Raw genomic sequence first — 25,897 nt, 5'->3', positions numbered from 1 at the left:
GACCTCCACCGCAGACAGAAACACCCTCTAAGACGGGAGAGTTTAAATGGAGCTGGAGTGTGGAACCTCCAGAAAATGGGTCGGAGTTTCAGTCCGTTGGAGGTTTCTCCAGCAATGCTGTATTTCTCGACGTGGGTGTTGCTCTATTACTGTACGTAAAACCTCGCATAGATGTGTTTTATTCCTCATTCTGTTTGTATATTCAACAATTTTTTAACGTTCAGCAAACTTTCCCAGTGCACCCAAGGTGGGGGGTGGGGGGGGGAGGAATAGGATGGTGGGTGGGCGGGGGCCGGGGAGGCGAGCCTCCCGCAACACGGGCAGATGGGCTCCTGGGTCCGGGTGTCCGCCCCGCTGTGCAGGTGTCGTGTCCACACCTGCGCGTCCCGCCCGTGGCACCTGCTTTGGGAAGGGGGACGCTGGCAGATAGGACAGGGCAGAGTCTGGCATGTGCTTTCGGGGGAACGTGCCGTCTGATGCCTCTGCCTCCGCCGTGTGAAGAGGCTGCCCCGCAGGCCCCTGGCCCGGGAGGATGCGAGCTGTGGGAGCAGGCCTGGGCCCAGCCTGTGAGCCAGGCCTATCTATTCCCTGGGCCCCGGCCAGACGCGGGCCGACCCAGAGGTGTAGGGAAGAGAAGAGCGGGTGTGATTCTCAGCCCTGGGCTTTTGTGGGGGGGGGGGGGCGGGTGGGGTGTCTCCCAGCACCCCCGAGGATTGGGTTAACTAGGAGCAAGCCACAGTGGGGTGAGGAGCGAGGGTTTGATTTCAAGGGGAGGGAGAAGCCAGCTGGGGGAGCACCGCCTCGGAGGCCCAGCCTTTGGCCCCAGGTGTCCGCAGCAGGCCTGGTGTGGCGGGGGCCCCTCACGCACACGGGGTTTGTCCTCCTGCGGGCACCAGGCCATGACCACACTTCCCCGCCACCGCACAGTCAGCACGGCCGCCTCGGGGCTCGGGAGCGGAAGTGGTGTTACCGTACCACCTCCGGGGGGCGGTGTCTCTCACTCCCCCTCTGCGGGGCAGACGGGGCACCTCTCGTTCATCCACTTCTCTCCCCCCGCCAGCGCCCCCCACCCACCAGGTCCAGGCTCACTAGCTCCTGCCTGGTGACCACAGTGGCCTCCCAGCCATTCCCCCTTTCCCACCCTTGCCCCTTCGCCAGACAGATAATGGCCCCCAACCACGGCCTCGTCCTAACCCCCCGTAGTGTAATGGGCGGCAGTCATGGGCAAAAACAGAGCGTGCCCCACAGGTGGGATGAGGGTCTCAAGGTGGGAGGATGGTCTGGATTATGGGGGGAGGGCGCTGGCATCACAGGGTCCCTACAAGAGGCCAGCACCTGTCAAAACTAGAAAGGCAACTTCCAGGACTCAGCCCCGCCGACCCCTTGCTCGTAGGACCCCGACCTCAGAACTGGAAGATAATAAATGGTGTTGTTTGAAGCCGCAGAGTTCATGGAATAGAAAATGAACACATTTCCCTACAGTCCGTTTCTACCCGGCAGCCGGGAGGGAATCTATACAAATCCAGAAATCGGACGCTGTCACTCCCCTGCTACCAAGGCCCCCCATTGCTGGTGGGGGGTTCGGCACTGAAGCCCTGCCTGCTGTCCAGCCCCCTCCCTCACTCCTGAGCAGGGGCCCAGCCACACTGGCCTCTTCTCCGCTCTTCCTGCCGTCCCTCCTTCCACCCGTCCTCACACCCGGCTGCCTCCTCCTCTTCCCTCCTCCACACTGGCCTGGTCCGGGTGCCCCTCCGCCAGGTCCGCTGCGGCGCGCTGGCAGACCGCGCACCCACGAGTGCGGGGACCACGCGATCCTCGTCCACGCTCACGGCGCGGCCGACACCCATCACACGGAGCCCTTACCCTGTAGAAAGACGCCACGGGGAAAGTCTCCACTGGCAGGACACGGAGAGTAAGGGGCGGAGCCAGGACGGAGCTCGGGGACCGGACAGGCCAGTCCGGGGCTCATCCTTTCGCTCACCGGCCGCCACTGCTTCTGCGGGACACCACTGGCCTGGCCAGAGGGCGGCGCTCACGAACACGGGGCAGTGAGTGGCCGCTGTCCAGAGGAGCAGCCACAGGCTGAGGACACGGTGGGCCCGCAAGACCACGTTAAAGAAAACCCCCAGGTGAACATTGTTAGGTGACAACACGGACCGGCTCGGGCCGTCTCCGACCCAGCTGTTCCCCATGCCCCCCGGTTCCCCCTCTAATGTGAAGCCCCTCGGAACTGAAACTGAACCCCGCTGTTTACAGACAGGAGAGGGCCTGGCTGGAGAGTGAGGGCTTTTAACCCTGACAGCGTCCACTCCAGGCACTGAACTCTGGGCTCCTGCAGGGATCGTCTTCCAAAGCCGAGAACCTGTTTCAGCGCGCTTGTGCGAGAAGCTAAGTGGGGCCCGGACCCCCGCCCACCAGGTGGCTGGGCCCCGAGCGTCCAGGGTGGGGATGGGGGCCGGCCTCCGCAGCTGTCGGGGCTGTGGGCTGAAAGGCAGCGGCTGGGGTGCCTCCTCTCCCGCTTTCATCCGCGGCCTCTGGGGCCTGCGGTCCAGAGTCAAGTGCAGGCTGAGCCGCAGGGGCTGCGCCAGGGGAGGCCTCGCCAGCCGTCGGCTCCCTTGCCCAGACGCTCGCTCCTTTTCATGTCCCTGATCTCTTTACCAGAAACCGCGGCGGGCTCTGCTCGGGCCGTGCTGCTGGGAAGCTGCGCCTTGTCAGCGGGCATGGCACAGGAGGGGGGTCTCCTCACCACCGCTCCGTGGGCTTTGCCGCCTGGATAGGACGGCAGGAAGGGGAGGGCAGACATCAGAGGGTGACATCGGGGGACACCAGAAGCCGGGGACTGGGACCAGAACATTCTGTCAGGCGAAGAAAAGTCCTTGGATTCGTCACATTCCTCGGACGGATGGGAGACAGGCGGGTGGGCCACCAGACTGTGGGCCGCTGCATTCATGGGGGAAAGATGCCTTTTCCCCCGATTCCGAGACCATGAACTTGGACCCAATATCTGGCCTTCATTAACGGTGGGATTGCATGCATGTCTGTTTTCTTTCTTCTTTTTGGAAGTTTTGCGATGATCAGATAATTCCTTGAAAAACGGAAAAGGTACATTTTGTGTTGAAAACCCAACACATGTCCGGCTGTCCTTGTGAGGGTCCCCAGAGCAGGCCCAGCGGGTGCCCAGCACCACATCTGGCCGACGACCCTCCCTCCAGGCCAAAACCGGCTGTGAGCCAGGTGGGCCCCCGCCCGGCCCTGGGGGCCGTCTGCAGACCAGAAGACCCCGGCTTCACCCTGTCCCTGAGAGCCACCACTGACCTTGGAGTCGGCGACGGCCAGTCACCTGACCTTCAGGCTTTCTCATCAGGCGGGCTCCATGCCTCCCGCCAGCCCAGGATCCCGGCTGCCCTCACTCTCGGTCCCTCTCCACACAAAGCCCTTGTCCCAAATTCAGTCGTGCTTTCCTATCACTAGCGCCGGCGGCCATTCAGCTGGCTGCGTACAAGCCTGGCTGGGTCACTCTGCTTCCCACGACACTCGACATATGTGGTTTCTGTGACTCTTTCTGAAACCGGCTTGCAAAGCTCATGGCAGGGGCTCAGAGGACACCTGTGGCCTCCCCGCACCGCTGACGGGGGGCGAGGCTCACGGGGGACAGGTCCTGTGTGGGCCAAGACCACATCCCTTTTGTCCCACGTCATTCGGGTCCCAGGTGGCCTCCAGGGCGCTGGGGCCAGTACTTCACTTCTCTGGGCCACGTGCTCTCTCATCTGTCACTCGGGGACTGCGGGGACCTGCACCACGGGGCTGGGAAGACAATCTCAACGAGAGGCTGGACGTAAAGCTCTGAGCGCGGTGCCTGGCACGCAGCAGGTGCTCATCAGACAGAGTGGCAGAGCCCCACTGGGCTCGGTGTCCTCCTGGCGCATCTTCGGGGGCCCCACGGCTCCCCTCACAGGGCTGCCGTGATGCGGCCCTCGGACGCAGAAGCCGCATCCTCGGCAGCTGTCGGAGAAGCTGGAAATCACCGAGTGGGGTTTGGAGAGTGCGGCTGAGCAGAGAGATGTGGGGTTTGCTGTGCATGTCCACGGGCCAGCGGCCAGGGGCTGTTTTCTGCACCAGGGTTTGCCAAGTGCACGAGTCCGCTCTGCTGTCACTGGGCCCGGGTGACCTTGGCTGTATTCAGCGACCAGGAAGAAAGGTGCAGTGGGCAAGACAGGGCCTGGGAGGGGCGGGGTTCAGGAGCCTGGCTCGGGCGTATGTGACCCTCTCACAGCTGGAAGAGAGGGCGCGGGGCCCTGCTTTCATGCTGTTCTATATTTACCACCGTTGCAGGGGCCGGGTGTGCGCTGATCCCTGCCCAGCGCAGCCCTGGCTCCCGGGGAGCCCTTATCGCTGCACACCCGCGCTTTATCTCCCGAGAGGCTCAGGCGGCAACTCTGCTTTCACGCTGGACCCTCCACAGATCAGCGTCCGACTGCGACGCGATAGCCGGTGGCTGCAGCCACCTCACTGGTCCCGCCGGGGCTGGGTCTCCGCGCCTCCATGGAGGGCTCACAGGGAGGTTCTGAAAGCTTTATTCCCCCTGACAAGTCACTATTCCTTCGTTCACTCCTGCATGAGCTCAACCCACGTTTCAGGCGTGGTGCTGGAGACTGGGGATACGCGTTAATAAGATACACAAGGAGCATGGCTGGGGTGGCTCAGTGGATTGAGCGCCGGCCTGCGAACCAAAGGGTCGCCAGTTCGATTCCCAGTCAGAGCACATGTCTGTGTTGCAGGCAAGGTCTCAGTAGGAGGCGCACAAGAGCTAACCACACATTGAGCAGTCCCAAGCCCTCCCCCCTTCCAGAGGAGGGACATGGAGCCCCCGGGGCCCCGACCACAGACCCCGCCTCTGGGGGACAAGCCAGAGTCAGAGGTTCTGCAGCCTCGTTCCCAAACCTCCACGGCCCAGCACCCCCGCTAGCCCTCTGGAAACCGGGCTTCAGCAGGCCGGGGTTTGGGTGCGCCGCCCTTGACCGACCCCGCCTGGTCCTCCTCTCCAGCCCACGATACGCCTGCGTCACGGCTTTTCTGCGGCCACCCGAGCTTTCCCCAACGGGGGGGGTACTCTCTCACACAAGGGTGCCAGCACTGGCCGGCTGTGGGCCCAGGGACCCGGGACACCCAGGGGGCCGCCCTTTCCTAACTCCCAAAGGCACCGTCAAGGCGGACGGCCTGCCAGAATCACTCCTCCAAAGGCGCAGAGCTCCCCCGGGGAACTGCAGAGACCCCCCCTGGAACCGCGGATTCTCCCGAGCCCACTGTCCCCTCGTCATCTGCTAACGACGCGGCCATCTGTCTCCTACCCCTGAGCCCTGCCCCGCTGGAGGCCGCACAGACGCCCCAGCTGGGGCTTCAAAGCCGGGAGGATGAGCGGCCCTAAGCACGGGAATCAGAGCCGCTCACATTTTTGCGGAAGTTTCCCGCCCAAATTCACAACTATGCGCGGGCACAGACAGCTGAGCCCCGTCTGCTCCCTTGAAGGGCCGCCCTTTGAAGCCAGCGGGGGGGGGGGGGGGGGCGCAGAGCGAGGGGGAGGCAGGGGCCACACCTGGAAGGGCCACGGTGTTCAAAGGCCCTGTGAACACGGCCAGGGGGGAGGGAGGAGAGACAGGAAGGACGTCCGTGACCTCTGCTCCCCCACGAAATGGATGACCGTGGGACCGGAGGGGCCTCTGAGGGTCTGGAAGCTGCTTCTCCCTCCCTTTGACAGGCTGCAGCCCGGCCTTCCCCGGGCGGGCGGACAGTGACGGCTGGAAGGGAAAGGGCCCTCGCTCTTGGGAGGCGGGAGATCTTGCTTCCTTCCTTCCTTCGCTCGCTCGTTTGTCCTCTCCCTGCCGGGCTCGGCACTGGAGGTGACCCGGCAGCTAGGACCGCCGCTGGCTTCGGAAGCAGACTGTTGCCAACCCCACTGGAGCCCCAGGACTCAGTGGTCTAGCGTAAGGAATGCAGACCTGGCCCTGGGGCCCCAGCCCGCACTCAGGGGATGTGTGCGGCTCCTGCCCACAGGGGGCGCTCTGCACGCCCCCCTTACCAGTCCCAGTGCGCGGGGTGCCCACGGCCCCGTCAGAATCGCTGTGGTTTCTGATCTCTCTCGGAACTGCCTCGGGGTGGGGGGAGGAGGCATGCTCCCAGCCTCATTCTTTGAAATTGTCTTGTCGATTCTGCTATTCCCTCCACATGTTAGATTAAATGGCCAAGTTCTGCAAAAATTCTTACCAGGACGTGATTTTATTTGTTTTGGGAGCTGCATGGGGTTTGAGAGGACGAATTTGGGAGAAAATTTGCTTACCGTTAGCACAGAGAGTCCCATTCCTATCCGTGGGTCCCTTGAACACGTTGGAGGTCACTGTGTTTTCGAACACTCTTTATTGTCTTTCTAAAACACATTTTTATCACTTTTCTCCATGAAGTTCAGGCCCAGCCCAAGGCCCGTCTGACTCATTCCCGAGCTCCTTTTTTGCTGTTGTATGTGCAACCTGTTTAGATATGTTTCCAGGGTGCTGCTTGTATCAGGAATGCATTTTTTTCTGTATTGATCTTATACCCAGGAACCCTGCTAAGTGATAATGATGATCAATATAATAATAATAATAATAATAGACTCATTGGACTTTTCCATAGGGCGGATCCAAGTGTCCACAAATAAACAAAATGAACAACAAAGGTGGTTTGTTTCTCTCGCAATGTGCCCTCACGCTGAACGGCGCCCCTAGGGAGCCCACGAGCCCCCGGGGAAGGCTGCCGCCATGCCACCCCGTCAGGGGCTGCACCAAACGGGGAAGAACACTGAGGTTGGCAGAGGTTCTGGCCCTCAGCTTCTTTGCTCCTGGGTCCCGGTCGGGTTTCACCAGGAGTCCTTCAACCCCCTGCTGTGCTCAGGGGGGCCTGGTCTTGGGGCAGAGCCCCGTGCAGAAGCCCAGGGTCAGCCCGACTACCTGCCAAGAGGGGGTCAAATCCCAGAACTTTGGGGCAACGCTACCACTCCCAGCTCGGGCAAGGCCAGGTCGCGGTCAGGCTGGCACCACTGGGGGGCGAATGGAAAACGAAAGTCATGAGGGCCCACACCTGCACGAGGGTCTGGGGCCTTTGCAGGGAGAAGTCGGGACGGAAGCGGGTTCCGCTGTTGGCCGTACTGATGTGGGGGGCTCTTTTCTCCAGAAGCCTGCTTGGGGGCGGGGGACTGCTTTGCCAAGTCCCTCCCTCTTGGGTCTCTCCTTCTCAGCGCACAGGGGCTGCACTGGTTCAGGACACTGTGGGCTGCAGTAAGGGAAACCCAAAGCGAAAAAAGTTAATTTTTGGCTGACCAAAATTAGAAAACCAAAGATAGATCTCACTTCATTTCAGGTACGGCTGGATCCAGGGACTCAAGGAAGCTGCCCCTTTGTTCCTCTGTCTCTCAGCTCTCCTCCTGGACAGCCCCCCACTGCCACAAAGACAGCTCCCCAGTAGCACCAGGACCCTTCCCTCTGAGGTTTTGGATCACAGACGAATGCTCCTTCCCAGAGAAAGGCAGCAGGCAATCCCAGGCCTGACGCTCTGTCATGGGAACAAATCGGCGGGCCGATCCCTCTGGCCCTGACTATCCTGGTCACATCTCCAGCCCTGGCATTGCAGTTGGGTCAGCTCCACCCTTCCCCGTGTGGACAGGGTGGGGAGGGTGGCCCCCCAGCGGAGACCAGGGGGAGAGCTATTCCCAGAGGAAGGAGAGGACGTGCGGGACAGGCAGACACGGCGGATGTCCACCACAGGACATTTGCCCCTCCGCCGAGGGCTGAGGGACATTGCGTCCCCGCCCAAGGAAGGGGGTGCAGGTCCTTTCTCCCAAACCGTCCCTAACATGGCCAAGTCGCCCCCATCCCTACAGGAAGGAGAGGGGGACTCCAGGGCCACGGGCTCCCTCACACTCTGTTGCACCTCTTCCTCCCGGCTCCTTCCCCGGAAACGCCAGCGAGAGAAAGCGCTTCCAGTGGGCCGGAGTGCACGGGTGACACGCTGGCCGGCCAGGAGCGGCGTCTTTCAGGTCGGAGCAAGTGGATGGGTTTTGGCGGGAGGGTTGGTCAGATCCTTGGGCTGCTGACCGCTACCTGCTCCAGGGCGTCTCTGCTCCCTGCTTACCTACCGGGTTGGGGCCCAGAAAATGGTTAACGACTCGGTGGGTTGCTGCCACATTCCTGGAAGGCCCTGGGATGACGCGTCCCGGTCTGCCCTGGGAGGGGCCCGCTGCCACGCCTGCGCTTCTACGGGGAAGCGTTTTGAAGTCCGGGTTGCCGCGGGGTAACATGAGCGTGAGACTGAAAGATGGCTGCAGATGCGACCCCTGGGGGCTCACCTTGCTATGCAAATCCGTTTTCTGGAGGGAAGGACAGTTTGCCGTCTCTCTCCCGACCGCGGGGGGCGGGGAGTCCGGGCTCTGCACACGGGGGGTGCAAACACCGGAGTCCCTGCTTTCAGTCCCTTCCGGGGGCAGAAAACCCAGAAGGGGGGTTGCTGGATCATACGCACTTCTATGTTTGATTTTTTTTTTTTGAGGAACTGCCGTACGGTCTTTCCCAGCAAATCCTTTTTATTGCTTTGCAAGATGCAAGTCTCCTGTCTCAGCAGCCCCTGTCTACTGGTCTCTCTCCCTCCTGCCCGCCTCGGCCAGACCTCTTGATGGAAGGGTCCACATTCACCGCCCGCCTTCTGCCCTCCACCCCCGGAAACTACGCTGGTGGGTCAGCCGGGCAGCCAGGTCTCTGTCCACACCTCGGCCCCCTGGGCTTGGCACCCTGGCCAGTGCTCCTCGCCCGCACCCCCATAGTTCTTGTCTGCCGGTTCCTTTCCCCCGGCCGCCCTCCAGCATGGCTGCGACCAGGGTCAGACACCGAGCCTTCTCTTCCCACGCTCTCTGCCCAGCCCCCCGTGGCAGCTCCAGGCGTGAGCTCTGTCCTTGAATCGTCCCAGCACCCCCAAGAGGTCAATGCCATGGGCTGTCCCTGTGTTCCAGATGAGGAAGTGACAGAGGAGCCCCGGCCAGGGGCGGACGGCCAGGAAGGGTGCAATCTGAACCCTGGCCTCTCTACCACCAAAGGCCGCATTTTGACCACTGGGTCCTGCGGCCCATGGAAAATGAAAGTGGGCTGATACCCCAGGCCCCAGGGCTTGCCTGCTTGCTGGGGGCTGAGGGCAGGGGTTAACACCCAGCCCTCCCCTCACCCCAGCCCTCATTCCTGACAGCGTCTATCCTGTATCTCTTAGATTAGCCCCCAGCTATTTTTATTCTGCCCTTGCTCGGGGAAGACACGCAGCTTGGGCGAACCCCCAGGCGGGGCCCCAGGGAGCCCATCGGGAGCCAAGGAAGAGAACAGAGCTGATTTATTGTCTTTTTTTTCCCCTTCGGAGCATCTCCGACCAAACGGAGTCGCCTGCCACATCACCGTGAGCAGGGGGGTCCTTCGGCTCCCCGCACTCCCCAAAGCCAAGCACAGTCACCTTCTGTTCAGGACGTGGTTGACCTGTCTCTGTTGAAGTGTCCCCTTTGGGGGCAGTGGGAGGAGGTGTCACGGAGACGGGCTCTGTGAAGGGAAAGGGGCAGAGAGCCAGCTCCCCTCCGCTGTGAGTGGCGGGGTGCGGGGGAGCCGGGGCTGGTGCGGGGCAGGAGACTCAGACATCTGAATGGGGGTGGGGCGGGGTCTGCAGTGGACACCCCACCTTGGAGCTTTGGACGCTGACCCCCTAGAGGTCAAAGCCACGGGGACACGGGTGGCCTTGCCCTCAAGAGACTATGCAGGGGAGAAGAGGGAAGGTCTGTGGCAGCCAGCGCTGAGGGCTGAGCAGGAGATGAAGGAGGGGGGTGAGCCCGGGGGGGGGGGGGGGAGCAAGAGACACACGAGAGGGTGTGGTTGCCACAGGTGGCTGGGCAGAACCGGCGGCCAGCAGGGCCCGCCACCGCTGGGAGAGGAGGAAGGCGGGGGAACCGTCCTCCAGATGGGCAGCCTGGAGGCCACCGAGACCTGGGCTAGACTTGTGTCTCGGGGACAGTGATGGTGGCAGAAGGCAGACTGAAGCAGATGGGGTGTGGGAGGGGAGAGGACGGAGCTGCGTCCTGTCCCAGAGCCGCGCTCTCCCTCCAGAGCCTCAGTGGCGGCAGGACTCGGGCACCGCTGTCCCCTGTGCTGTTCCCAAGGGCGGGGCCTCGGGTTTCCGTGTGGTCTCCAGGTGCCCAACACGCAGTGGGAACCCGACAACTATTGTCAGGAGCGAGGGAGCGTCCCTGGAAGGAGTCACACACGTCCGTGTCTTCCCACGAGACCAGGTGTGTTCGGGGAGACCCCCCATGAGCCCGTGGAGGCACACGCAGGTTACACACCGAGGGGGCAGCTTATGTGACAGAAGCAAGCGGAGGGAGTGTCCGGTGTGAAGTCCCGGTCACTGGCGGCGTCTGCGGGTGGAGAGTGGGTGTCGGTCTCAAGCCAGGTGGCTGCGGTGGCGGCCTGTGTCCGGTGCGGTGGGAGTCCAGCAGGGCTCCGAACGTGACCCCTGCTACAGCCGAGCTGGGGTGTGGGCGGTCAGAGCTCTGAGTTCTCACAGCCTGTAGGGGGCAGACAGGTCCCACCCAGATGGGTCCTTACCCAAGTGTCCGGACTTGTGGCTGTGGCCATTCAGGGCCCCTCCTAAGGGCGTTCCTGTGACACCCCTTCCTCAGCCACAGCACTTGACACAAGTGTCATGGCCGACGGTGACTCCATGTGTCCGGAAACTCCACTCTGCTCTTGCACTGTCCACTTTTGATGGCCATAGCAGGGATGATGACGATGAGGAAGACGATGATGAAAAGTATGGATTCTTGAAGCTAAGGTCTCTTGTTGCAGGGATTAAAAGAACAGTCAGGGCGCCTCCTCAGGCCCTGGCCACCCACTCCGTCATGCCGGCTGGCTCCTCTCCTCTCTCGGTCCTGACCTCGCCCCGTCTGCACCCGCATCCCGGGGGTCCCCTCCAACCTTGGGACTCGGAGTCCGCAGGCCAGAGGCTTCCGCACTCACAGCTCTTGCCCCGGCTGGTCCCCCAGACTTCAGACTGACACAGCCACCTGCCCACCGGTCCCCTCAAAGCGGATGTCCAACGGACACCCCAAACCCCACGTGTCCAAAACCCAGCTCCCGATCTTCTTTCCCCTTTGGTTGCTTAAGCCAAAAACCTCGTGTTTTGCTCTCATTTCTTCAAGAATGACACCTATTCCTTCCGGAAAGCCTATCCACTCAGAGCTACCTTCGGAATACACCCAGAACAGGATGACCTGCCTGCGTCTCCTGCTGTCAGCCGGGTGCAAGCCACCGTCGTCTGCCCCCTGGGCGGTGGCAGCCGTCATCCTAACTGGCGTCTCTGCTCTGCCCTTGTCCCCTTCACCTGGTTGTCAACCCCTAAATCACAGTAAGTCGATCCTCTGCGCTAAGCCTTCTTGCGGCTCCCTGGGTCTCTCAGAGCACAAGGCCATTCCTCCCTACACGCCCTTTCATGGTCCTGTCCCGCACTGCCTGTCTGTCAGTGTGACCTCCAGGGTTACCGCTCCGCACCCCACGCCACACTCTGATGTACACGCGGCGGCTCCCCTGCTACTCTGCAGGTAAGCCAGGCACGCCTAGCTTCTGGACCAGCTGGCCCAGGGGTGTTTCCCACATCACCAAGCAAGTCTCAGATGCCGGCTGGGTGTGCTGAGATTCCACTCCATTCTGACACGAGCCACCTGGAGGGAGCATCCGGTCCCGCAGGTCGAAGGGTCAGTCCCCCGACACCGGCCCTGGCCTGCACGTCAGAGGCTAGCCTCAGATCCAGGGCGCGCCCCGGGCCTCCGACCAGCGGGCTAGAGGTCGGGGGCTCCCTCGGCTGGCTCACCGGCTCCCGGCACTCGGCGGCAGCGCTTGCCAGATCGCTGGGCATGGGAGAGCCTGCAAGTCCGGAGCAGCCAGGTGGAACGGGGGGGGGGGGGGGGGGGGGGGGGGGGGGCGGGGGGGGGCGTAGGGCAGGGGGCGGGGCTTCCGTGCGCTCGCTCACCGGGCACTCTCCCGACACTGCTGCGGAGTCTCGGGTGTGCCCCGCCCCAGCAGCTCTCGGAACCTGTCCTTTGGGGGCTCCATGGAGGCCTCGTCACAGGGGCCCGGTGGCTTAAATCACTGGCCATCGTGACTGAATTCTGTCCCCAGTGCCCCCCTCCCCAGAGGCGGGGGTCGGAACTGAAAGCTCCAACCCCCTATTCACAGGGTCCGCTTCTCTGGCAACCAGCCCCCATCCTGGGGGCGGGTCCAAGAGTCACCCCATTAACATAACAAAAGACACATTTCTCACTCCCCTCGCAGGAAATTCCAAGGGCTTTGGGCGCTGTGTGCCAGAATCGGGACGAAGACCAAACAGATATATTTCTTCTTATCATCAGTCACAGTATCGGAGGTGCGTCCACCACGGGCCCCTGCTCCGGCTGGCCCTCTCTCCCGCTCCGCTGTCCCGCTGCCCGTTCGGGTGTGCTTGGGTGAGGTGCGTCTCTGCCCCGCCCCCACCCCCCCACCCCCAGCCTTTGCTCAGCCCTCCCCTCCTCAAAGAGCCGGCGCTGCCCACCCCACTCACGACCAGGCCTGCACCCCCGCCCCCCGTGAGCCCGATCCGCTTTCCCGGACACACTTGTCTCCTGACACAGGGACCGGCTGGTTCGGTGCGTTAACTGTTCACCAGCCACCTGGCGTTCCCTCTGAGTCCCCTGCGACGGGGCGTCTGTGTCCTGTTCACGGGGGTTCCCTGGCGTGGTGCCCGGCACGAGGCCGGCGCGGGGCGGACGCCGGGCGGGAGATCTCTGCTCCGGTGGGCTCCCTCCTCCGAATTCCCGGACTGGCAGCTCATGCGACGGTAGAATGCCAGCTCGCCTCCCAGTGTAACAGTGAAAATCAAAGGGCTTCATGACATGTCTTCCAAAAACAAGATACATAAGTCAGCTTTGTGCATGTGATTTTCCAAACCTGGTATCTGTTTAAAAAAAAAAAAATCCCCAAGAGCATTTCACACCGACTGACGGGTCAGTCCTCCAGCGGCCAAGTCCATGGAGCGAATGAGAACAGTGCCCCCTCCTGGTGGGACGTGGAGCCAGCCACTGCCTGCACAGCCGGCCGGCTGGGGGAGACTTTTAACTCCCCCGTGGCCGAGTGGGGTTGTGAGATCAAGGTCATCGGTGGCATTTCAAAATGGGGCAAATTCAACACTCTTTTCAGGAGGCGAGTGAAGGAGAAATAAAGCGTCAAAGGGAGAATCTTCCGGAGCACAGAGCCCACACCCTTCCGTATTGTGAGGAGGACGTTGGCAATCAGCGAAGGGAAGTGTGGAGACGCGAAAATCCTGACCCGGTAACGCCCACCTGCTGCCCTTCCAGCTGGAGCTTGAGTGGACACTGCCACCTGGGTCTCGCTCTCAGCTTCCCTGGACCGTGCCCAGGACGCACGCAGGCCCAGTTTGCACCCGGCGTCTCCGGGGGCCAGACGCTGTGTAAGGGTGATGCGCAGAGAGCGTGCACACGCGCACACACGCTTTAACTCAGAGCCCCCCACTGAACGAGCGAGTCTGCCCTGTGCAGCCGGCCCCACGGCCCGGCCCCGTGACCAGCTGGCACTTCAGACTGGAGGCCTTGACCGTGGCCCTGCTGCTCCAACAGACCCACACAGAAGCCGGGACGCCCCGGCCAGCGCCACAGGGCCCCGGGGCCCAGGGTTCTGCATCTGCTCAGTCCCCAGAAGCGGCTCTCGATACTTGACATTCTCACTTGGTTCTCACATCGACAGCGAGTGGCTCCGTGATAAACGACGGCCCTATGGCACAGGCGGGGACACTGAGGCTTAGTGACGTGAAGGGACTTGCCCAGAACCATGGGGCCCACTAGTAAGTAAGTAGCAGAGCAAAGACTCAGAACCAAGTCTCTGAGCCCGCTGTCCCCTCGGCCCCCACACTGCCCTTCCAGGGTCCCCGGGGCTTCCACAGTGGGGGAGGCGGAGACTCGGGTGCGAGGTGGGCCCGGCCCGCGGCACGGACAGACACCAGCATCCCCGGCCTGGCCGAGCCAGGGGCGCACCCCCTCAGCCCCCACAGGCCTCGGGCCCCGACAGGCCTCTGCTTATCACCAGCTTCGCTCTCCTCGGTTATATTTAGCCCCAACCTCACAGAGAAAGGCGCGGGCCAGCCCCTGTGACACCGCACCCCCCAGCACCCCCAGCCAGGGCTGTGCGGGGCGAGGAGAGAGCAGGCTGCCTCGGCCTCCTCGGGTGCTGGGTGAGCACCTCCAGCGGGGGCCGGCGAGACACCTCGTAAACCCAGACGCATCTCACTCTGTTAGATACAGTCAAGTTTATTCAGGGAATGGACACAAGTTTTCATCCTCCTCCTTCTCCTCCTCCCATGTCCCTCCCCTCCACCAGATCCGGCGTGACGGCGGCAGCCGGAGAGGGGGAGGAGGGACATCGCATCCCACACCAGAGGGTGGCCTCTGAGTGCCCCGCACAGCCACCCCTGCGGTGCACGCCGGCTCCCGGAGGCCCTGTGTCCCCACAGGCACCCCGACGATGGGCCTCCTCTGGCTCCTCTGGCCCTGTCAGGGTGGCCGCAGGCAACAGCTTGCGGCCCGTCTCCACCGACCTCCCGGCAACTGGAGCTGCCTGGGGGAGGCGGGCGGTGGGCAGCCGGGGCCTGCGTTCAGGAGCGTGGCCGGATGCCGACACTGGAGCACAGAAGGCACGTGCCGGCGGCTCTCAGGCCCTACAAAAACGGGAAGAGCCGCTTTTTTATAATATAGAGAACCGTCGCAAGGAAAAGGGCCAAAGCGAGGAAAATAAGAAGTTTGTCCGTCAGTTCTCGGCGATTATACTTCGTGATGAGCTTCCGTCCCAGCTGGATGGTCCCCGACATGGACTTGAACTCCTCATTGGCGTCCAGGATAGTCCGGGAAGAGTTGACTGAAACATAAGGGGAAGGGAGGGGCCGACTCAGAGCCCGCTCTGCGGCAGCAGGCCCCAACCGACCGACCGTCCGTCCATCCGAGGAGTGGTGGCGAACAGGGACAGAGCAAGGAAGGCACTTCCCTAGGCCCCATCCAGCTCAGGGAGGATGGCTCTCCCTGTGTGCACACACTGTCACAGGCCGTAACCCGGGGTCCCCCGCAGTGGGTGCCCCCAGGGGAAAGGGCAGGGAGAGGTTCTCCCTCCGCGCCGACCTCGGCTTTCCGGAGCAGGTGGTGCTGCTGAGGACCGCCAGCCACCGGCCCGGCCCAGACGACCGTGGACCGGCCGTGAGGGCTGCGTGGGGGCAGAGGCACCCTGCCAGGACCTCTGGCCGCCAGGGCTGCTCTCTGAGGGGTCGCTAATCACCGGGCTCGGCCCCACCACACGCCTCCCACAAACACAAACTCGCCCTGCAGTCCGGGACAGGGAGCTGCGCACCGGACACCGCGTGAGACCTCAGAGGAGGCCTGAGTCCCTCGGGGCCCGCTGTGCCCAGGCGCCCGCTCTGCCTCCGAGTGGGGGTCTCCGGGCCTGACACTGGGGAAGGCGGGCTGCCCGGTGAGACTCTCCCACAAAGGAAAACACGCCACTGTCCGGACACCCCGAAGGAGACGTGTCACGTGGAACAGCCAGGAGGGAACACGGGGGGGAGTGCGCCGTCTCCCTGAGAAGGGAGAGCATGGGCGGTAGTCAGGTGCGTGTGCCCTGTGCGCTCGGGGACCTCGGGAGGACACAAGAGGCACTGGTGACAGCGGTACCCTCTGGGGGGTGGACCTGGGGGTCAGGGCTCAGGAGGTGGTTGGGGGGTGGCTGTCTTTCCGCTTCCCTCTTGGACCACCCAGGGCCGTGCTATCCAATGGGGCAGCCACCGGACCCACGGGCGCCTGCTCTCGGAGGCGCAGCCCACCCAGACAGCGGTGTGTCTGCACGTGGGACGGTCCCGAAGCCTCGGTGTGGAGGACAAAGGCGGGCAGAGTGTCTCAGGGCAGAGTGTCTCGGGAGTTTCCCTGTCACTGGCACACTGAGATGGCATGCATCTCATCTGGTGTGCGGCGGGCTGAAGGAAGCACGTGGTTCAAGTGAACCTCACGTTCCATTTCACCGCTTCTGATGTGCCCCGCCCCCCGAGCCCCTCTGTGCCCCCTCCACGGCTCCTGCTGCTTCTCTCGGACACGGCGGCCTGGCGGACCTCTCCTTACCCACCTAGCGTGGACCGCCTTCCCACACAACGAGAAGCAAACAACAGAAACTGCGGGAAGAAGCAGAGAAGCGCCCTGAGAAGGCAGACCTGGGGAGGAAACGAGCACCGACTGAGAAAGCCCCCCTCGGCCCTCTGTCCCCAGGGCTCTGAACGCGCCCACGTGAAACCCCGTCAAGCACAAGCCTGACAGGCCCATCCCTCCCGGCGTTGCCCACAGGGCGCGCAGCCCCACGGGGGCAGACGGAACAGTGTCATGAACATCATGCACCCATCACCCCTACGCCAGCGCCGCCGACTCCCCGCAACCCTGTCCCCTCGCAGCCTCCGCCAGCGATGTCCGGACATCGCATCCCTGACAGGCTTTTTCAAAGAACACCGCGGCTCCCCCCAGCTTTTAGGTCAAGCTGAATTTGTGAGCCATAAAGAAAAGATGAAGAATCGCATTCTTATTTCTCAACAGCTCTCTCTCCTACAGAATGTGCCCCAAGAGCAGTCCTCAGCACCCGTGCTCCCCACCTACCCCCGAAATACACCATCTGCTTCCGACGCCCGTGTCGGGGGAGGCTGGGTGTCACCTGCCCCGGAGCGGAAAAGCCTCGACTCAGAGCCCAGATGTGTCCCCTCCCCCACGTCCCCAAGGCCTCCCCCAAGGCGCAGTCCAAGCCACCGCGTGCCCGGAGATGTGTGCCCACACGGAGATGCGTGCCCAGCTGGTTCTGGGCCTAAGGGCCCCGGGAAGCTTCAAACACAGGGAGTGACCCCGGGGACGGGCTGCTGGCCTTCCTGCTGCTTCTGCCTGCTTGCGCGGCGCACTGAGAAAAGGTGGCTCCACATCATGGATACCTTTCAGGGGCAGTAACAGGACTGTGGTTTTGGTTTTTCTTTGTTTTGTTTCAACAGTCCTTTAGAGACACATAGCGAGGTGTTTTTGATGCCTAGGATTTGCCCCAGATCACCCCGACGGGGCCCAGTGAGGACGGGGCTGGGACGAGACCGGCCGTGTGGTGACAGCCACTGGGGCTGGGTGCCGGCTCCGTGGGGCTGGAGCACCACATGCCCTGCCCCTGTCTCTGTGTGAAGTCTTCCAGAAGCACCTCAAGGAGCAAACCCTCGTCCTCTGTTCCCCACATGGGATGGGGGGCCCTGGAGGGGACCGACCCTCTTCCGCGTCCCCAGGCAGATGCCACGGGAGAGCTCTGGGGGGACCAGACGGTCCCAACAGCTTCTTCGGTGCCCTCCAGCTGTGCCTTTTACAGGGAGCTCCCAGCCAACACCGCACCGGGCCGCGTGCCTGTAAGCCCGAGTCCCAGCAGACAAGCCGGCCCCCCATCTCCCTGGGCAACGGGTCCCAAACAGCAGCCTGACTGGTCCCGAGGGCCCTGGGGAAGAACAGGACCCCCCCCAGCTGCGCCCCTGCTTGCTGCCGCCCACACTGCCCACGAGCCCCTGGGAGTGCGGCTGCGGGGAAACCTTCCAATGGGGGTGCGCAGCTGCAGGAACTGGGGAGCGGCCGGAGCAGCACGTCTCGCTCTGGGGAAAACCAGCCGCCGCAGAAGTGAGATGCCACACAGGTCAGGAGGCTGCGGCCGGAGGCAGAGGCAGAGGCGGAGGGGCCTGTGGTGGGCGGGCGCCGGGCCAGGGACTCCGCAGCCCACCCCCGGGAGACGCGTCCGGCTCCGGGCCGGGCTGTACCTAGCGACTGCATGGCCTCCTCGCTCTGCTGCACCTGCTGGGACATCATCCTGCTGATCCCCATGAGGCTCTCTGTGATGTTGCTGGACGTCTGGGCCAGGCTCTCCTTGGTGGTTTTCCTGGAAGTCCGGGGCAGGAGGGGGAGTGTCAACGAGAGCCTGGCTGCAAGGGAGCCAGTCCCACATGCAAGCGGAGACCCCGTGTTTTCGCCTCTCAGATCAACACGTTTCTCAAGTGTTCACGGCCAGTGCCGACCAGAGCATGGGGAGCCCACACTCTTACAGACTGCGGGGAGGGGCAGGGGGGACCGTCCATGGTGCTGCCTTCTGGAACAAAGGCCGTTCGTTACCTTTGCCTCAAGGGGTCCCCTCCCTGGAGAAGTTCTGCCTTCTCCAGGTTGTCGATTGCGATTTTGCAAGTGAGATTCGCTTTCCTCCAGGACGTCTGGTTGCTGGAATCAGAAGGGGCACACGTGAGCTTCTGCGGACCCCGCCGGGCTGACAGGCAGTTCCAGTCCCTGGCCCTCACCACTTCCTCCTGTGGGCTGCCCAGGCACCTCTGGACCCTGCCCGCCGCCAGGATGTTCTCCCACTGCCCGCCGCTGTCTCTGAGCCCTGGGCAGCCCGAGGGGGCAGCCGGCCCCAGAGCGGCTCTGTTTACAGCCCTGGGTCGCAAGCCGGTTCCCCACTTGAGGGCGTGTGAGAGGCAACTATCCATGTTTCCCTCCCTTTCTTTCTCGCTCCATCCATTCCCCTCTCTCTAAAAATTAACAAATAAAACCTTCAAAATAAAAAGATAAAAAGAATCAGTGACATGTCCCAGCTGTCATCAAGGCAGGTCTGCTGGGCCCTGCTCGGGGGGCTGAGCGGGCCGTGGGCCCACACTCACCGGAAGGGAAGACGGCGAGCCCATGTGGTCACCGTGCGGTGTGACGGCACGCGGCCCAGCAAGCTCGGCCACTGCTTCCGCACACAGTGGCCAAAGCCTCGGTTTATGGCCCTCCCTCCCCTGCCCTCAAGCTCCCTGCACGGGCGGCCATTCTCAACTTCAAACCCGCGCTGAGCCGACCGTGTCCGGCATGCTCACTACACTCCGTAGCGGGTGTCCCCCTCACTCAGCGTTTAGAACCGGAGCGCCCTCGGTGGTGGCCTTGGGAAGCGCAGGTCCTCACGACACACAAAGCGTCACCACTGAGCCGCGCACTGGAACGCTGCTGGCACGCACGGCTCCCTCCCAGCCTGGACCGGCCCCCTCCCCCCCCCCCCCCCCCCCCCGCCCCCCGCACGCCCACGCCTGGGTCGGCCCGGCCCCTCCGGAGGGGCGGGCGTTATACACACGGCTGCCGCCGGCCGGGAAGAGCGCCACTCGCGCCAGAAGCAGAGCCTCAGACCAGCACGGATGTGGCCGAGTTCGGAGAGAACTGCCGAGGACGCAGGGAAGGCCCCAGAGGAGGGCCGCCTGCGGGGGCTTTAAGGAGAACGACCCGGCACCCGACCAGAGGGCTGGGAGAGGTGACGGAGCCCGCAGGCGGCTTTGCAATAAAGATCCTCCAGGATCCTGGTGCAAGAGTCAAATGTGGAGGGGCAGGTACGAGTTCACGCCACCCGACAATTTTGTTGGAAAGCCCCCCAGTGCAATGCCGAGAAACGGCACGACTGTCAATCACACCGTCGAGCATGGCCCACGGCCACACCACCTCGGTTTCATAGAACATGAGCTCAGGTGCATTCTCTGGTTTCACTTCTCAAGATAAAGTCCCATTCAGAGTTTTCTCAATTTTGGTCCATCTTTTTAAAAAAATGTATTATTACTACTAATCCTCACCTGAGGACATGCTCACTGATTTTAGAGAGAGGAAGGGAGAGAGAAAGGGAGGGAGAGAAACATCAAAGTGAGAGAGAAACATCGATCGGTTGCCTCTTGCCCGCACCCTTGGTCAGGGACTGAACCCACAACCCAGGCATGTGCCCTGACCAGGAATCGAACCCATGATGTTCTGGTTTACAGGACAAAGCTGCAACCAACTGAACCACACAGGTCAGGGCTGGTCCATTTTAAATGTGTTCACTTTTAATGGACGTCTTCTGGTACCAATTCTCCTTAGATAAAAATGTCCTGTATTGCCCTGGCTGGTACAGCTCAGTGGATTGAGCACCAAACTGTGAAGCAAATAGTCACTGGTTTAATTCCTGGTCAGGGCATGTGCCTGGGTTGCAGGCTAGGTCCCCAGTAGGGGGCGTGCAAGAGGCAACCACACAGTGATGTTTCGCTTTCTTTCTCCCTCCCTTCCCCTATCTCTATAAAAATAAATTTTAAAAAAAAGGTCCTGTATTACAATAGCAACCATTTTTTTGGTTTTGTTTTAAAAATATAAAATACAGTGTAACATTAATTATGCTTTTGTGAAACTATGCCCAGTTCCACCTACGCAACAGCTCCTGCTTGCCCTTTTCTTTGGAAATTACTGCTCTGGAGAGAACATTCAGTCCGTGTATAAGAGACACAGTTAGGTCACCAGACCCAGGTTCCGCAGGCAAACCCAGGCACGAGGCTCCCCGGGGGCACGTGAGCCAGCAGAGGCCGCTGGCAGGAGGCCGGGCCGCCCACCTGAGCATCTGCTTCTTGTGGTTCTCCACCTCTTGCAGCAGCGCCTGCTTCTCCGACTCTTTGTCTTGCTCTTTGGCCAACTGCTCCAGCTCCTGTGGGGGACAGCGGCTCCGCATTACAATGACTTCAAAGCCGACACAGAAACCAGAGGGCACTTCCCTTTGTAGCCGGGTCAGAGCCAGCCCTTGGAAGCCCTCCCTGAGCAGAGCACCCGGAATGCCAGGTGACACACCGCAAACATCCTTTTAACAAACACATGGCTGAGCTGGCAGGAAAGTAAGGACAAGCCCAAGACCCCACGGCGAGGAGGGGACCTGGCCAGCGCAGTCGGCCTGTGAGGGGCGCAGCTGCCCGGGAGCGCAGAGGCCTCGGGTGACGCACACGGCGCAGGCCCGAGAGGAGAAGAGGCACAAAGGCACTGCTCGGGAGACGCACCCTGTTCTGAGGCGGCTCGGGAACTCCGAGAGCTGCCTGCTTCCCAAAGTGCCCTCGAGCGTCCCCCGGGGAAGGAACACGCAGGACACGGGCACGCCGCTCGGAGGGGCCCACGGCCCATCTTTCTCCGGCTGCAGAGCGGGCCGTCTCCCTGGGCTAAGCAGCAGCCACGGTTACTGGCTTGGCACCTGGGGCCCCGCAACACGAAAGGCACGCGTCTTTCCGCTCCATCTGCACGTGCAGGGGGGCTGGGGGCCCAACACTCACCCGGAGCCGGGCAGGCCCCTGCCACCCGCGTTATCCCCCCTGAAGGCACAGCAGCAGGGACCCTACACTATCCAACCCGGTGCTTCTCGCCTGGGTGTTTTTTCAGATGGCACAGACGAGGTCTGTCCAGAAAGTATCCAGCCACGTGCTATGAAAAATACAGGCGTTTATTGAAGAAGATACCAGAAACACTGTACACAGGACAATGATGCCTCAGTCCCCTTCAGAGTAGGTGCCGTGGGACCTCACACAGTCCTCCCAATTGCCATCAGCTGCCCCGGCGTTATTTTCCTGAATCTCATCGATGGTCTGAAATCTCTTCCCTCTCAAAGGTGATTTTAGCTTTGGGAAAACAGAAGTCGCAGGGGGCCAACTCTGGGCTGTAGGGGGCTGAGTCACCTGGGTGAGCTGATGTTTCCCAAGAAAATGGGCACCAGACGTGACACATGAGCGGGCACACTGTCGTGATGAAGCTGCCAATCACCAGCTGCCCACAGCAGCGGCCTTCTGACTCATCCGAATCGTTTCCGCACAGGAATGTGCCGGCTTAATGCAAACTCTGACACAGATTCGTTGCTCTACTCGCTCAGTCATTTTGAACGTGACGCCACACAGCACACAGGCTCACTCAACAGCTTCTACTGTCCCACTGACTAGAACAGTGAAGTCGTCATTGTTCACGCATGCACATTCCAGTCCACGCGCCTCGGCTGCCAGGTTGCACAGATGTCTGCAAACCGTTCTCCTTGTATTAGCAATGGCTGGACTCTTTCCAGACAGACCTCACATACCAGAGTGGAATACAGGAGCGCTGTGTGTGCATACGATGTGACTGGTGATGACAAAACAGAAAGGAAGAGGCTGGGCAAAGCGACAGCCTGAAAAAAAAAAAACAAAACAAACCCAGGCCACACTGGTGATGGATTGGGGTGGGCGGGCTGGAGAGAGTGGTGGAGAAAAGGAAGTAGTTCAAGTGACCTCAGAGTCTTTAAGTCGGAAATTCCAAGGGCAATGATGTCCCTGCCACCCACCGAGCACAGCTGGCAGTACTCTGCACTCCGGAGTGTCCAGTTTTAACCTGGACGGCAGGTCAGGACAGCCACCCCCACCATCTAAACGCTTGGCAAAGAATGCGGACATCTCCCAGGCCAAGGTCAGCCCCAGACCCAGTCCCTGCACTCCCCCTGGACCTGTTCCGCCGCCGCTCACCTGTATCCGGTGCCGCAGCTCTCGGAACTTCTCCTTCACGCTAGTGTTCAGCTCAGTGAGTGCGCCTAGTGGTCCCGGGCAATCCCGAATATCCTAGGAGACATGGAAGAGGTGAGGGCCTTTCTCAGGGCCATGCCATGACGTGGACACCAGCTGCACAGGGACCGCAACCCCGGCTGGCCCCTGCCTGCAGTTCATCCTGATCTGTGCTGTCTCCCTCTGCAACACAAGCAAACACATCACTGTTTACACGGTTCTCCTCCCTCTCTAAATTAGGTTTGAGTAGGTGATATAAAAGCCTAGAGAGAAGAAACACAACTCTGCCCTGACTTGCTAGTTCCTGCAGTTTAAAGAAACACCCCCTGGTGAGTATGAAAGCTTTAAAGTAACCTGTGGGTCCAACTAACAGAGAAATCCCAAACTGACACTAATGACTTTAGGTCTTTGAAAACTGGGGTGCTAAATTCCTGGCACCGTATGACAAGATTAACTTCAATCTGATTTGACAAACCCTCTATTATAAATCGCCGTGGTTACAGACATATTCAAGAACACCTTTAGAGTTTGTTTCTGGACAGTCGGAATTATTGGAGCCAGGTTTCAGAGCAGGCCCTGGGGACGGACTATGCGGATGGGGTTCTGGCTGCGTATTTACTAGCTGTGCAACCCTGGGGAAAGGAATCACTTGATTTCTCTGTGCCTCAGTTTCCTCATCACATCACCCACTTCACAGACCATGTATGTACGTAAAGCGTGCAGCCAAGGAGCTGGAACACAGAGCATAATGAATCCAGCTGTTGTCAACCCTTTTCATTAGATTTTAGAAACAGTCCAATGTTTTGTAGCTTGCACATGGGAGAAGGAAAGTTCAAGAAGTTTAAAAGATTGCATCGTTTGCCTCACTTGCCCCTTGGCTTACTCATTAAATCACACTCCCTGGCATCAGATGGTAAACCACTAATTTGGTTTATTTTGCATCTCGTCTCCGTGGTGGCCCTACTGTCCTTCACTCTTTGCCCCAGCTAGTTGCAAACCCTGAATCCATATCTAATGTTTAATAACATTTGCTGGAAATGGCAACGATCTGCCCAAAACCAAGGTCTGAAACTCTTCGTTTCTTTTTGCTAGACTTAAGGAACCACCACTACATTCCCAACTCTTGCCTGTGGCAATTGGTTTATTGCACTGCTTCCTCCTGCCCTTACGTGGCTTCAGTAAGCCGAGGCACCTCAATGACCTAAGTCCCTTCTCTAGGCTAACTCCCAGTTCTGCCACTATCTGCCTTCAGGTTCAGTCTCTGCCGGTTCACTCGATTTCCTCATTTGCAAAACCACAACTACGTCCAGGTGACGTTCATTTCACCGGGTCCCTCCCGCGCCAGGTGGCCTTGGGTGCCACCTGGCACCAGACCCGTTGGAGCGGGCCAGCAGGGGGTGGGGCTAATGCCTCCAGAACGCTACCGAACGGTGGGGAGCGCCGTATCAGAAGGCAGGGTTCCACAGGGTGACGGGTACCTTGAGAGGTGGTCCTGGGCAAGGCGATACCCAGGGGTCCGGATGGGAGGGACCAAGCGGGGCCACAAAGGCGACCCCTGGTCAGGGGCGAGGCAAGGGGTGTCCCGGGAAAGGGCGAGCCAACGGCACCTGGATGGAGGCTCAAGGCTAAAGGTCAAGGGGAAGGGACCAAAAGCGGCTAGAGAGAAGGTAGCCGGCCATACAGCGGGGCCAACGACCAGGGAGACTTGACCAAGTAGGTACAGCTCGGATGACAGCGCGAAGTTCACAGGGGACCAGCGGAGCCCGGGTTCAGGGCAGTGGGAGCCCAGCAGGGGCCCCGAGGATCAGTACCTGGATAAGTGCCTTCACCTCCAAGTCGAATTTGACAATCTCTTGGTTGCAGATTCGGACGTGGACATCTTGGGTGGCCGCCATGTTTGAGACGCCGGCTACGGGCAGCGGCGGTGGCCAAGTTCAAACGCGTTTTCTCGCTTCCCGGGCTTGCTGCAGCGCCCCCTAGAGACTGGCCTAAAGCCAGCGAGATTGGCGGCGCCAAGTCGTGGGGACTTTCCCCAGCACGTCGCGGTGAAATCGTTCTCGCAGCTCTTGTGGCCCCCAAAAAACGGAGAGGAAGAGAAGAGAGAATATCAAGAATGCTTTCGCAGTGTCCTCTCCCCATCTTCCGCCGATCGGCCATTCTAACGATTACAGATTTTTTGCATTGAGGTTTGGGGTCGGAGGGGAGACTGAAAGAAAAGTCCCAACCGGGATGTCTCTGCAAGCTGGCATTGACACATTTTTACATTTCTTTAAGTTGTCTTGTATGTTTCATATTGTACAGTGAACCCACATCACGTGTCCGTGCCTCAGTGCCCACTGGAGGCCACCTGGTGGTACGCACGGGGTCGCCTGGAGGATTCAGTAAGACGCGCAAAGCCCCCAGCACAGGGTGGGGAGGTGGCCTCTGGGAAGAACGCAGTGGCCCGCGGCTGCTATTATGATGTTACTGACATTTTGGAAGCACTTCCTATGTGCCAAGCACTTTGTACTAACTATGTGTACCATCTAATTTAACTCTCACAACCGCCCCATGAGATAGAATCACCCCTCTTTTACACACGGGGGAACCGGCACAGGGCTCGATCCTTGCCTGGCGGGAATGGAATCGCCAGGCCCAAGGACATGGGCGTTCCAACCCATGCCACCAAACTGCTCCCCACAGAGGTTCTGTCTGTGGGAGTTCACACTCCCACCCGCATGCGTTACCAATGCCTGCTTCCCACGGCCTTGGCAACCTGGCGTGTTCAACACTGGGATTTTTGCCAATCCGATTAAGTGAAAAATGCCATTTTTTAAATTTGCATTTCTCTCACCATGAATGAGGTTGAGAGTTATTTGTATTTATTGTCCGCTCATTCCTCTATCGGGTTGTTGGTCGGTCAATTCCCAAGGGTACTTTCTATAATAGGATTAGCCCTTGGCCATGAACTTTCCTTAGTCTATAGAATTTTGAGTTGGCTTAGTGTTTTTGGGGCTTTAAAAGTTTTTTAATTTTTGCTTTATTTTTGTTTCATGTAGAATTTACCGATCTTCACTTACGACTTCTGGATTTGGGATCCACATTTGGAAGCCCTCCCACCAGCAACAGGAATTGTTTCTTTTCTTTCTTTTTTTAACATCTAGATCTTAACCCATTTTGAAAAGTATGGTGGCACAGAATGTGAGGTATAGAGCCAACTTGACTTTCTCCAGCTATCTGATTGTTCCAACACTATTTTCTGAAGAATCCACCTTTTTCTTGCTGGTGCAGGGTGCCGCATTTATCGTACTAAATTCTTATGCTGATGTATTTCTGTTCTGTTGGCCCAGTCATTCATGCACCAAAATGACTTTTTTTCCAAGATTTTTATTTATTTATTTTAGAGAGGGGGAGGGAGAAA

The 25,897-nt window shown here is 60.4% G+C and overlaps 1 protein-coding gene across 1 annotated transcript; it reads right to left on the bottom strand.

Moving 5' to 3' along the window:
• Nucleotides 1–14,380: 14,380 nt before the first annotated feature.
• Nucleotides 14,381–24,437, bottom strand: BNIP1 (BCL2 interacting protein 1). Its single transcript, XM_028528345.2, has 6 exons — nt 24,309–24,437; nt 22,462–22,554; nt 20,551–20,642; nt 18,293–18,394; nt 17,944–18,062; nt 14,381–15,005 (listed from the first exon to the last, which is right to left on the bottom strand). Exons 1-6 carry the CDS (start codon nt 24,390–24,392, stop codon nt 14,809–14,811), a joined length of 687 nt encoding a protein of 228 aa, XP_028384146.1. The 5' UTR covers nt 24,393–24,437; the 3' UTR covers nt 14,381–14,808.
• Nucleotides 24,438–25,897: the final 1,460 nt, after the last annotated feature.

The sequence above is a fragment of the Phyllostomus discolor genome, chromosome 13, assembly GCF_004126475.2.
Source record: "Phyllostomus discolor isolate MPI-MPIP mPhyDis1 chromosome 13, mPhyDis1.pri.v3, whole genome shotgun sequence".
Taxonomy (NCBI): Eukaryota; Metazoa; Chordata; class Mammalia; order Chiroptera; family Phyllostomidae; genus Phyllostomus; species Phyllostomus discolor.
The sequence above is the reverse complement of the archived record's forward strand: the minus strand, read 5'-3'. Positions and strand labels throughout refer to the sequence as shown.